The sequence below is a fragment of the Gopherus flavomarginatus genome, chromosome 2 (genome assembly GCF_025201925.1).
Source record: "Gopherus flavomarginatus isolate rGopFla2 chromosome 2, rGopFla2.mat.asm, whole genome shotgun sequence".
Lineage (NCBI taxonomy): Eukaryota > Metazoa > Chordata > Testudines > Testudinidae > Gopherus > Gopherus flavomarginatus.
In genome coordinates this window covers 3,982,421-3,996,025 of record NC_066618.1, presented here as the reverse complement: position 1 = coordinate 3,996,025, position 13,605 = coordinate 3,982,421, and the positions used below count along the sequence as shown (strand labels likewise).

The window sequence follows — 13,605 nt, the reverse complement described above, 5'->3', positions numbered from 1 at the left end:
GGGAACCGTCTACACCTATACACTAAGATTTAAGTAACTATAAGCTATAAATTATTAAAACTATGAAAACTACATACACTGAGCTATAGAAGAACTAGTGGAGCACTTTCGAAAGCAAGCCACCTCAGTTCCAATGACTGTCACAAGTGGTAAGAAGGAACTGAGGAGGTGCTGAGTCAGCAGGGTCTCATATTGAGCACCAGGGAGGCGAGGTACCACTCCACAGCTGACCCAACAGGTGCTGCTAGGGGAAAAACTTTCTGACTAAACTATGTGCATGCACGCCTAACTGGAATCGACATGACCAAGCACAAGTAGTGAGAGTTCCTTCCTGCACAGTGACACAGACCTTAACTGAAATCTAGTAACTTAGAATCATGTGTGTATAACCTGTACAGAGAGTATCACTTCATGACATTAGGTCACAGGCTAAATCTGAATCTTTTGCCATTTAGCAGAAATGACCTTTCCTATGACATATGATTCAACCATCTGATTCTAATGGTCTAGACCAGTGCTTCTCAAACTGGGGTCCTTCAGAGGGTCCACGAGTTAACATGGCCATTGGCCCTGCTGATCAACTCCTCCTCCCTCCCTCCCTCCTAGTGCCTCCTGTATGCCATGGAATAGCTGATCAGCAGAGTGTAGGAGGCACTGGGAGCGAGGAGGAGGAACTGGAATGGGGTAGGCTTAGGGGAGACAGCAGAAAGAAGCGGGGCAGGGGTGGAACAGAGGGAGGGCCTTGGGAGTGGGGGTGTAGTAGGGACAGGGCTTGGGGCTGAGCAGGAGTTGCCCCGGGGAAAATTAGAAGCCAGCTTGGGGGTCCATGAAAAATTTTAAATCAAAATGGAGGTCCTTGAGTTGCTAAAGTTTGAGAACCGCTGGTCTAAAGGAAGGCTTGAGTCTAACCAGCTACACACACAAAATGGCCAAATGACAGTGTATGTAGGTGTGTGTACGGTTTGATTTTAGCAATCACTAACAACGAACAAGAGCATTTCTCCTCTACCAAGGTCACCATAAAAAGGAAAAAAGTCTTCTCCTTCCTGTCCACAAAGAGCAGAGCAACTAGAGACATTCCTCTATATGACAAAGTAAGGTATTCTTACCTCTGATTCTGTGCTCAGATGGCTGTGTAGGATCAGGTAATCAGACACCACAACAAAAAGGGGATGCATACATTTGCAGAAAAAAGCAAGACTTGGCCCATGGATTGCTATAAGCCTCACATTTTATTTTGCTTTCATAACCATAGCATTTAGTCAGATGTGCTTTGAAGTCATTATTGTGAAACATCTTTCCAAGCAGATTTTGCCCCTATAAATGGTCCCAGAGTGAGTTTGCTAATATGTTTCTTCATCCATAGAACATCCATCTGCTCAAAATACAAAAATAAAAATGCCAAAGACAGGGAGAAAAGTACACATAGAGCAATTACACAAAAGATGACAGTCTCTGTGGGAGAACTTACTTAATGTTTCTGATTGTTGCTTATAATCAAGTCATGAAAAAAAATATGAATTTGACAGGATGGATTTTAGGTTTCTCAGAATTTCACATTTCTCATTTTCAAACCAACCAAAATGGGGACAAAATGTGTGAAAGGGGAATTGGGTTTAAATGTGACAATGTTTCCCCAGAGGCTTCCTTAGCCATCCCTCTTCTCATTGCCTTTATATTCACTCTGCTGCTTTTCTGGAACAAAGTGAGTTACTGCCACTTACAGCCCATTACAGCGGCTATGGAGATTCCATCAGATCTCAATGACCTGCCCATTAGATGCCAGATAGGATGCAACTGCATTGTTAAATGCAAGGCCAGTTATGCTTGGTGCAGCTGGTAGGCCGTGGGGCTGCCTTTTAAACAGTATCAGAGGGGTGGCCGTGTTAGTTTGGATCTGTAAAAAGCAGCAGAGTCCTGTCGCATCTTATAGGCTAACAGACGTATTGGAACATGGTTACTGTTTACTCATCCAAGTTTACCCTCCAAAATTTCAGTACAGCAGCCCTTCTATTTGACTATTTTATTTAATACTTTTATTACAGAACCATTCAGAGGCCCAAATCAGGATCTGGATCCCATTGTACATACATACAGTCCCTGCCTTGACCATTGCTTTCCTATATTTCTATTTCCTCCTGAATGTCCCAGCTCAGGAGAAGAAAGAATACCTGCAAGGACACCATTGGAAACTCAGAAGAGCAATGATGTCCAGCTATCCAGGAATAACTTAGAAATACTGACCTTATAGACGATTTACAATGGCAGCACAATGAGTAAACTATTTATCAAACTGGTTCATTAAAAAAAAAAGTGGGCTAAATGTTTAGTTCCATTGGTCCTGGGATGTAAACATACCATCTGCAAAGGGCAGAGATTCGAAGTGGGAAAGTAAAAAGGAGGATGCATGTCAAATGAAGTTGAATGTTACCACTGTGTTACCTTAACACATTTCCAAGCCCCCTTTCTAAATGTTGGTATTAAAAAGTACTACATGTTCTGGAAGGGCAGCTTTCTGACCCATCATTTTCCAGAAAGGCTCCCCCAAAATGGCTCAACACCCTTCCTACCATCTGATAGTTGAGAACTGTGCCCCCCCTCTGTACAATGAATCTATGGTATTTTCTTTCCCCAGTAGTTTTGCTTTACAGTGGTTTGCCAGCTAAGATCCATGATAGAGAACAACTGAGAAAAAGCCGTGAACAAGTTAAAGATTGATCTCCATCCATCCTGTCAGTTTCATTACAGTGAGAATATACACTAAATAAATGAAAACATCCACAGCATGAAAATGATTTGTAGTTTATTTGAAGGCAATTGATACAAATGTCATTTGTGCAAGGCCAAGGGAACCTGTTTTTCACATACTCTAAAGAAAGGATTTGCTTTCATAGCTGCATTTAAAAAGAAAAGCCATGTAGCACTGTTAGACTTTCCCATACCTTTTCAGGTGTTTATCAGTTGATCTCTTGGAAATCTGTTCCTATTCCTGCTCCACCATGACACACTAGACAAAAAGCCACTGAAGACTGGATGTGCAGCCAGGGGGCACCCTTTCAAGATACAGATGTTTGAATATCGAACAATTAAAGTTAGAACAGCCAATTTAGTTTCCTCTCTATTGTTTGATCTTCATTCTTTTGTTTGTTTGTTTTTTAACCCACCATCTCTCTCTGCATTATCCTGGGCTGCTGCAACAGTCGCAGCCCCTAACCTTCTTGCCAGCAGGCCAATTGATCCCTTTTCTCCAGAGTAAACCAGAAGTTGTTTTCTCTGGACAGCACGGTCCTCTCAGAGGTCCAGCACCTTATTTCTGCAGTGTGCCCAACTCTTCCCAATCCGGGGACGTGGGAGCCCAAAATCTGCTGCTGAACCTAGGTCTCAGGCATGGCAGCACCATTCACTGCCAGTGCTTCTCTGAACCAGCTCATCACCCAAACTTTTGATTCTGAAATAAAGTATGTGCCTATCATAACACATCACATAAATCAGGTGTTCATCTGTTGTTGAACAGCCTTCTTTGGAAGCATTGCTGGTCTGTGAACACCTCCAAGCTTCTGGTGCCCTCTGTTTGCAGGTCCATATCTGAAACACGTGGCTCCCTGGAGTTAGATATGCCAGAGTCTATACTGTTAGTCCTGATACCCTGCTTGTTGCTAGAGTCCCACTGTTGAAAGTCTCCTGACTGCTTGCAGCCATCTTCACTTGGCTGTTCCAGAAGAGCCTGGTATGCTGTGTCTGAAAGGGGAAATGTACGTGGTTCCCAAGGTTGTACACTCTGTGTGGGAGAGAGAACGAAGAAGGATTGGTACAGAAAACACAGATTTCAGAGTGGTAGCCGTGTCAGTCTGTATCAGCAAAAAGAATGAGGAGTACTTGTGTCACCTTAGAGACTAACAAATTTATTTCGTAGTCTCTAAGGTGCCACAAGTACTCCTCATTCTTTAAGAAAACCCAGAGTTAGCCAGTTATAGGACATGACAATATTATTTCTCCCTACATCCCTAAAGAGACCTCGTGCTGCAATTTAAACCTCAAGCTCTTCTCTCTGAAACAGGGTGCTGAAGTAATGCAGACAGTTTCGATGAGCAGTAGAAGTTATGCAGCATAGAACTGTGATACGTGAGCTTGCATTTATATTCTTAGTCCCAGCTAATCATTTTTCTGTTGGGATCAGGACTACAACCCTTCTGGCTCCTTACCTCTCTGATCTTTGAGGAAGTTATTGCACAACCCCTGTAACTTCAAAAGACATTTAAAAAGTAAATTTAGTGCCTGTACTCAGAACAGGTCTGGCGCAGAAAGCAGCAATGAGATTCTTCAATCTCAAATGCCTAATCTGGAAGGATCATCTCTAAGGGTGAGTGGGGAGCTCAGTCCCTATGGTACGCTCAGTCATAGATGCCAACTGATGAGTGTTCCAGCCCTGGAGCATCCACAGAAGGACAAAACAAGTGGGTTCTCAGCTCCCACTGGCTACAGCTGTTCCCCAACCACTGCCAAACAGCTCATGGGGGCTGCACAGCCACTAAACAGCAATTTAGAGACATGGGGAGGGTAGAGAGCAGGAGGGTGGGTGAGGGCCTCAGGCAGGGGGTGGAGTGGGGGCAGTAAGAGGGAGTGAGGGAAAGCCCTGGGGGAGTGGGCGGAGCAAAGGTAGGGCTTTGGAGGGTGTGGAGCAAGGGCAAGAAGAGGCAGAGCAAAGGCGGAGTCTTGGGGCAAAGTGGGGGCTAAGCACCTCCAGGGCAAAGGAAAAGTCGGCACCTGTGCACTCAGTCCTTGATCTTTCTACAGAAACTGCTAACAAGAGTGGAGAATTGATGAAGTGGCTTGTAGGGTGGATACCTGCCCAATGAGAATGGGCTGCAGGGCCAATCATTTCACAAAGGCTACTCAATTTTATCAAACAGGACAAGTCACTTAGCTTTCAGTCACTATGATTTAGCATGGATTTAAATTGGTGGGATAGCTCTTTATTCCATTCCAAATCCCTTGACCAACATAACTCTGGAGACACTTAAACTGAGCCAATTCATGACAGTGGATCACAAACTAACTCTGATCTTGAGTGTTAAAAACATCTTAACTTAGCACTAAGTTTAGGTTTATTTCAGGTAGCAGAACATGCAGACTGCTGTGTTCCAAAGGGACATATGTACCGGAGTATGCTTCACCACTCACATTTATACGAGTATGTTAGTGTGATGTCACAAGTTCCTGTGGGATCAGGAAGAGATGCTCTGTTTCAAATACAAAGCTTTACAATCTCCAAAGAAGTTCTGTGAAGTTCACACAATACTGAATTCTAGTACCAGCACTGTGAAGAAGTGGGGCAGATCTGAGCTAACCTTGCTGATCCCCATGCCTCCCAAAATCATGTCACACTGTTTCACTGCTACCACTTTGGAGTAGTTTCTTTACAGAGGTCCTCATGTTTGTTTTTTGGTGTACATTCAAATAGGTCTTTTAAACTGAAAATAACTTTAAAAAGTTTTCCAATATTGTTGTAGCCATGTTGGTCTCACCATATGAGAGACAAGGTAGATGAGGTAATATCTTTTACTGGACAACCGTCTGTTGCTTGAAAGAGACAAGCTTTCCAACTCCATCAGCCTGAAGAAGAGCTCACTAGAGTTCAAAAGTTTGTTGGTTTCACTAACAGAAGTTGATCCAATAAAAGATATTACCTCACCCACTTGTCTCTCTCAAGAACTTTTAAAGCAGTTGTGAAGAATTCTCATTCTCAGTGAGTCCAAGATGGCATAACCGTTTCATGCTCTCAGGCCTGAATATATGCAAGTACAGTGGAAAGGCAATAAATGTCCCTCACCTGTATTACTTCATTTAGTATTTCTGGGGAGAATCTGGTGTTCTCAGTGCAGGACAGCGGCACTCTAGTCCTGTTCTTTATAGAGAGGGGTTGCAGAATGTTAAAAGGCTCAGGGCTGAGAGATCCCATAGAAGGGTGCACATAGAGAAGGTCATTAAGGCAATTAAATCCAGGATCTGGAGATGCTGGTTGAGGTGTCCATTGACCATCTGTTTTGTTGGAGGACCTAAACAAAAACAACAAAATTATTTAAGGGTCAATGTTGACAACAACAAATGGATATAAACTGGCCATCAATAAGTTTTGGCTTGAAATCAGACAAAAGTTTCTAACTAGCAGAGGAGTGAAGTTCTGAAACAGCCTACCTAAAGGAGTAGTGGGGCAAAAAGCCTAACTTTTGTTTTAAGAGTGAGTTTGATTATTTTATGGAGGGGCTGGAATGATTGGCTAAATGGCGTATGGCCCATCCACAACTGCTACTAACAAATTATCTCCAATGGCTAGAGATGGGACAATACAGTGGGAGGGCTCTGAGTTACTACAGAGAATTCTTTCTTAGATGAGTCTTGCCCACATGCTCAGGGTCTAACTGATCATATTTGGGGTCAGGATGGAATTTTCCCTCCAGGTCAGACTGAGGTTTTTTCACCTTCCTCTGCAGCATAGACATAGATGATTAGGGTTGGAAGAGACCTCGGGAGGTCATCTAGTCCAATCCCCTATTCAAAGCAGGACCAACGAAATCATCCCAGCCAGGGCTTTTTGTCAAGCCAGGCCTTAAAAACCTCTACGGATAGAGATTCCACCACCTCCCTAGGTAACCCATTCCAGTGCTTCAACACCCTCCTGGTGAAATAGTGTTTCCTAACATCCAACCGAGACCTTCCCCACTGCAACTTGAGACCATTGTTCCTTGTTCTGTCATCTGCCACCACTGAGAACAGCCTAGCGCCATCCTCTTTGGAACCCATCTTCAGGTACTTGAAGGCTGCTGTCAAATCCCCCCTCACTCTTCTCTTCTGCAGACTAAATATGCCCAGTTCCCTCAGCCTCTCCTCATAAGTGAAGTGCTCCAGACCCCTGATCATTTTAGTTGTCCTCTGCTTGACTGTATCCAATTTGTCCACATCCTTTCTGTAGTGGGAGGGTCAAAACTGGACACAATACTCCAGATGAGGCCTCACCAGTGCAAATAGAGAGGAATAATCACTGCCCTCAATCTGCTGGCAATGCTCCTACTAATGCAGTTCAATATGCTATTAGCCTTCTTGGCAACAAGGGCACACTGCTGACTCATATCCAGCTTCTTGTCCATTGTAATACCCAGGTCCTTTTCTGCAGAACTGCCGCTTAAGCCAGTTGGGCCCCAGCCTGTAGCAGTGCCTGGGATTCTTCCATTCTAAGTGCAGGACTCTGCACTTGTCCGTGTGAAATCTCATCATATTTCTTTTGGCCCAATCCTCCAATTTGTCCAGGTCACTCTGGACCCTATCCCTGTGCTCCAGCATATCTACCTCTCCCCCCAGCTTAGTGTCATCCACGAACTTGCTGAGGGTGCAATTCATCATATCACCCAGGTCATTAATGAAGATGTTGAACAAATCCGGCTTCAGTATCGACCCCTGGGGCACTCCGCTTGATATCGGCTGCCAGCTAAAGTCAAGGTATATCATGTCCATCGCTTTCCCCATATCCACAGAGCCAATTAGCTCATCATAGAAGGCAATCACGTTGGTCAGGCATAGCCTGCCCTTGTTGAATTCATGTTGACTGTTCCTGATCAGTCCTCCAAGTTCTTCAAAATAGATTTCTTGAGGACTTGCTCCATGATTTTTCCAGGGAATGAGGTGAGGCTGATTGGTTTGTAGTTCCCTGGATTCTCCTTCTTCCCTTTTTTAAAGATGGGCACTATATTTGCCTTTTTCCGATAGTCTGGAACCTCCCCCAGTTGCCACAAGTTTTCAAAGATAATGGTCAATGGCTCTGCAATCACATCAGCCAGCTCCCTCGGATATATTGCATCCAGCCCCATGGATTTGTGCATGCCCTGGTTTTCTAAATAGTCCTTAACCTGTTTTTTTCATCACTGAGGGCTGCTCACCTCCTCCCCATATTGTGCTGCCCAGTCTGGGAGCTGACCGTGTCTGTGAATACTGAGGCCAAAGAAGCATTGAGTACTTCAGCTTTTTCCACATCATCTGTCACTAGGTTGTCTCACCCATACCAGTAAGTGTCCCACACTTTCCCTGGCCTCCTTCTTGTTGCTAACATACCTATAGAAACCCTTCTTGTTACTCTTTACATTCCTTGCTAGCTACAACTCCAGTTGTGCCTTCGCCTAAATAAGGCTTCTTTAATATACAGCCAGCTCTCCTGGACTTCTTTCCCACTCATATTAGCCTCCCAAGGGATCCTGCCCATCAGTTCCCTGAGTGTGCTTTTCTGAAGTCTAGGGTCTGTAGTCTGCTGTTCTCCTTTTTTCCTTTTGTCAGGATCCTGAGCTCAACCACCTCATGATCACTACTGCCCAGGTTGCCACCACATCTACTTTCCTGTTTGTGAGCAGCAGGTCAAGAGGAGCACAGCCCCTGTTGGTTCTGGTTGTACATGCTCCAAAATCTTCTTGGATTGTCTGTGTACTGCTGTAATGCTCTCCCAGCAGACGTCAGGGTGATAGAAGTCCCCCATAAGAACCAGGGCCTGGGATCTGGAAACTTCTGTTAGTTGTCCGAAGAAAGCCTCGTCTATCTCATCCTCCTGGTCTGGTGGTCTATAGCAGATGCCCACCATGACATCATCCTTGTTGCTTTCACCTCTAAACTTAACCCAAAGACTCTCAACAGGCTTTTCTCCAGTTTCATATTGGAGCTCTGAGCAATCATACTGCTCTCTTACATACAATGCAGTTCCTCCACCAGGTCACTTCCTGGTTCAAAGTAGTAAGTGGTGGATTCTCTATAACTTGAAATCTTTAAATCAAGATTTGAGGACTTCAGTAACTCAGCCAGAGGTTATAGGCCTATTACAAGAGTGGGTGGGTGAGGTTCAGTGGCCTGCGATGTGCAGCAGGTCAGACTAGATTATCATGATAGTCACTTCTGTCCTTAAAGTCTATGAGACACAGGAACATAACTAGATACTAACATGGAATCCAAATAAAAATAAGCCACTGCATATTGCAAATGTGAACCACAAGACTGAGAGAAGTCTGGACTTAATCATTGTAGCCCTCCTTTATTCACGCAGCTGGTCATGGTCTCCAGCAAATAGTGTTTTGCCCCTGAATTGCAGCTTCTCCCCCACTGTCTGCTACAACAACAATAGCTCACAATTTTCTTGGGCAATTTCTGCCAATGTTGGTGGTGGTGAATTTTAAGATTAAGAAAGCATTTGCTAGCTGCTTTTTCTCATGATGAGACTTGGGGGAATCTGAGATAAAATAGCATAAACTATCTACTATTAAGTACAGAGGCAAACAGATTGCTGTATTTGGAAGTTATGCTGAAGAGTCCTGCCTATTTCTGACTGCATACATAAATTTTTTTTCTTTGAAATCCTTTCACCTCCTCCTCAGGGCCTGACATATGTTCATTGTGCCTCCCACTACTCCAGGTTTCCAAAATTTCTGTTCTCCTTTCCACTGTGTTATGACCTGCTGTCTAACCAAGGAGAGCTGGAAGAAATTGCCACGTTTACAATCTGTCAACTCCACTCCTAGGTAAGCAAAAGAGATGTAATTTGGAAAAAGGGCACGGAGTTTGCACTAACTTATTAGTTCCTAGCATGAGACATGAGAGACCAAGCTTAGCATGAAACTAAATTTCTCATGTGGCATGATAATGTGCTGTGTCACTATTCTGATGAGCTGGCCCTATCCTATATACATTTCATCAACACTTTGCTTGTCATCACAGTAGACTGGTTACACGAACCATGTCATCAGCAGCCTAGGATTTCTTTGCTTACAACGAACCATAGTTTCACAAAGTATAAGGCCAGAAGGGACAGTAATATAAAGAAGTCAGAATAGATGATATCTTTGGCCATTACATTTCATTCAAATACTTCTGTAGAGTTCATTCACTCCTCAGAAGACTAAACTGTTGTGCCACTGGCAGAGACCAGGAGAGTTTTAGGTACCACCAATTCCTGAGGCCTTGGCAATGGCAGGAAATTGATTAAATGAGATCTGGCCAGATCTTCCCAGCAGACAATCCATGCCCCATGCTGCAGAGGAACGTGAAAAATCCCAATGTCCCTGTCAATCTAACTGAGGGGAAATTCCTTCCTGACTCCAAATCTGGCAATTCCTGATCCCCGCAGGTGATCAGCTGATGCACAGTCACACAAAATTTGATTAGAGTCATTGTCAATACAGAGCTGCAACAAATATGTTAGGAGCAGTGCAGACAATCCTGTTTTCCCCATGATGCATGAAGGAAGGGGATGAATGGGGGACTGATGAGAGTCCCAGATTCCAAAGCCAGAAGGGACCACCAGCCTGACAACACCTTCCTCTCCCTCTGCACCCCCCGTACTCCCCGGCTATAGAATTTCTCCCAGACCAACATTAAAGGGTATATTTTAGAAAGGTATTTGATTTCATCTTACAGACTCCGAGCACTAGGAAGTCCAACACATCACCTGGTAAGCTGTTCCAATGCTTCATCACCCTCATGGCTAGGAAATTATATCTTATTTCAAGGTTGAATTTGTCCAACTTCAACTTCCAGACACTGGCTCTTATTATACCTTTGTCAGCAAGCTTGAAAAGTCCCCCACTATCAGACCTCTTGTCCACATGTAAGTGCCTAGACACAGTGATCACATCATCTCTCCATCTTCTTTTCAATAAGCTGAGACTCCTTACTTTCCAGCTTCCTCATTATTTTTCTGGCCCTTCTTTGAACTCTCTGCAGCATTTCCACTTCCTTATAGAATCCAGTTCTGGTGTCCACACTTCAAGATGGTAATAACAGTCTTACCAATGCAGCGTATACAGGCAAGGTTGCTTTTCTACTTCGACTTGAGAGTCTCCTTTTTATACATCCAAGGACTGCAAGAGCTCTTTTTGCCACAGCATTGGACTGAAAGCTCTTGGTAAGGTGATAATCTATGACAGTGATTCTCAACCTTTCCAGACTACTGTACACCTTTCAGGAGTCTGATTTTTCTTGTGTACTCCCATGTTTCACCTCACTTAAAAACTACTTGCTTACAAAATCAGACACAAAAATACAAAAAAGTTCACAGCACACTAGTACTGAAAAATTGCTATCATTTTTACCATTTAATTATAAAAGAAATCAATTGGAATATAAATATTGTACTTACTTTTTAATGTATAGTATATAGAGCAGTATAAACAAGTAATTGTATGAAATTGTAGTTTGTACTGACTTCACTAATACTTTTTATGTAGCCTGTTGTAAAACTAGGCAAATATCTAGATGAGCTCATGTTCCACCTGGAATACTGCTGGGTACCCCCAGGAATACAAATACCCCTGGTTGAGAACCACTGATCTGTGATGACCCCTTAGTCCTTCTCTGAGTCACGACAGAGTTTCCCATCCTGTAGATATAACCTACATTCTTTGTTCTCAGATGCATTACCTTGTATTTGACTTATTAAAATGCATTTTGTCTGAATGTTACTGGTGATCCCTATCACTCGGTAACAGTCACCTGTCCTCCTCATTATTTTCCACTCTTATCAATCTTTGAGTCATCTGGTAACTTTAGACAAAATTAAATTTTGTCTAGATAGTTGATAAAGATATTAAATAGCACTGGACCAAGAACCAATACCTGGGGACCCCTTCTAAAAACAGTCTCAACCATTGATATCTCCAGTTAACGACTACATTTTTAGATCCATCAGTTAAGCCAGTTTTTAACACATCTAATGTGTAACATATTCCCGGTTAATTTCATATAATGCAAGTTTTTTTTTAAAAAAATCAACATGTCATGTGGTATTAGGTCAATTACCATGGAACCATGACCAAAAGCACCGGTGTATTTACACCCTACATGCTGTTATAATAATCTTTGTACAAAATATGCCTTGTGCCATACCATTTGAAAATTAATAACTCACTGGTCAATATGGTGAAATGTATATGGCAATATTATACATGAAATTATTAAATCCCCTTGTATGATGTCCTGAATGAAGAAATATTCCGTTTACCTCAATTTACATATAAGTAGTAAACAGGGTCCTTGAGACAGTAGGGAGAGGAGATGGCAAGAGACAAAGAAAACTGCATTTCAGCAAAGATAGGTGAGAACAAAGAACATGGAACCTCCTTCGCCACCAGACTCCATGTCATCATCTTCACTCTTTGAAAAAATATTGCTTTGAGTGGTAACCCTGAGAAGAATCCACTTCCAAGGTTAACTGGACTACAAAAGAAAGGGGCAGAAAAAAACAGTTACCTTTTCCGTAACTGGTGTTCTTCGATATGTGTTGCTCATGTCCATTCCATATTAAGTGTGTGCACTCTCCACATGCACCGGTGCCAGACCTTCTTCCATCAGTTGTATCCATAAGGAACCTGCTCTGACGCCCTCTGGAGTGGTGCCCGTGTGGCGTGGTATAATGGGCGCCGCCAGCTCCCCCCACCCTTAGTTCCTTCTTGCTGGAAACTCCAACAGTGGGGGAGGAGGGCAGGTCATGGAATAGACATGAGCAACACATCATGAAGAACACCAGTTACAGAAAAGGAACTGTCTTTTCTTCTTTGAGTGCTTGCTCATGTCCATTCCATATTAGGGGACTCCAAAGCAATACCCCTGGAGATGAGTAGGAGTTCACGGACATGTAGATTGCAACACAGCTCTGCGGAACCCAGCGTCGTTGATGCGAGATGGCATAATGGGCTGTGAACGTGTGGACGAAGGACCACATTGCGGCTCTAGAGAAGTCCTGTATAGGGATGTGCGCCAGGAAGGCCGCCGAAAACACCTGTGTTCTAGTTGAGTGGGTCCTGAGAATCTGCGGCGGCAGAACTCCTGCCAGGTCATAACAGGTCCTAATGCATGAGATAATCCAATTGGAAATCCTCTGCGATGACACCAGATGCCTTTTTCATCTTATCTGCTGTAGCAATGAAGAGCTTAATTGATTTACGGAAAGGCTTGGTATGTTCCTAAGTAAAAAGCCAAGGCCCTTCAGACATCCAGCGTGTGAAGACGCCTCTCTTCACTAGTCTTGTGTGGTTTGGGACAGAACACTGGGAGGAAAATGTCCTGGTTCATATTGAAGGAGGACACCAATTTGAAGGCTGGGTGGGGTCGCAGATGAACCTTGTCTTTGTAGAAGACTGTGTACGGCGGTTCTGAGGTCAAGGCTTTAATTTCAGAGACCCGTCTTGTCAATGTCACCACCACCAGGAATGTGAACTTCCATGACAGATGGGAAAAGGAACAGGAACCCAGCAGCGCCAAGGGTGCCTGTGAGCCTAGAGAGGACCAAGTTAAAATCCTGTTGCAGGACAGGAGTCCATATCTGCGAGAAGAGTCTCTTGAGCCCTCTCAAGAATCTGGCAGTCATGTCATGGGAAAATACCGTCTGTCTTTGGATCGGCAGGTAAAAAGTGGAGATGGCCACGAGATGCACTCTAACAGAAGAGTGTGCCAGGCCCTGGTTCCTCAAATGAAGCAGGTAGTCTAGGACAACCTGTATGGAAAATCGCAAGGGAGAGATGCCACATTCGGAGGCCCAGTGGGAAAACCTCATCCACTTGGTCAGATAGGTCAGTCTAGCTG

General features: G+C 43.8%; 1 protein-coding gene across 11 annotated transcripts in view; it reads right to left on the bottom strand.

The window, feature by feature from the left end:
* Nucleotides 1–1,213: 1,213 nt before the first annotated feature.
* The window catches only part of LOC127045833 (KAT8 regulatory NSL complex subunit 1-like), a 137,624-nt gene continuing 125,232 nt past the window's right edge, over nucleotides 1,214–13,605 (bottom strand). For 10 of the 11 annotated variants that reach the window (XM_050942520.1, XM_050942521.1, XM_050942519.1 and 7 more), the window contains 2 exons: nucleotides 5,831–6,056; nucleotides 1,214–3,778 (listed from right to left, as the gene is read on the bottom strand). In XM_050942520.1, the coding sequence (XP_050798477.1) occupies nucleotides 3,497–3,778; nucleotides 5,831–6,056 (508 nt within the window). In that variant the 3' untranslated portion in view covers nucleotides 1,214–3,496. The remainder of the gene's footprint in view (nucleotides 3,779–5,830; nucleotides 6,057–13,605) is intronic. The other variant, XM_050942517.1, reaches the window with a different exon arrangement.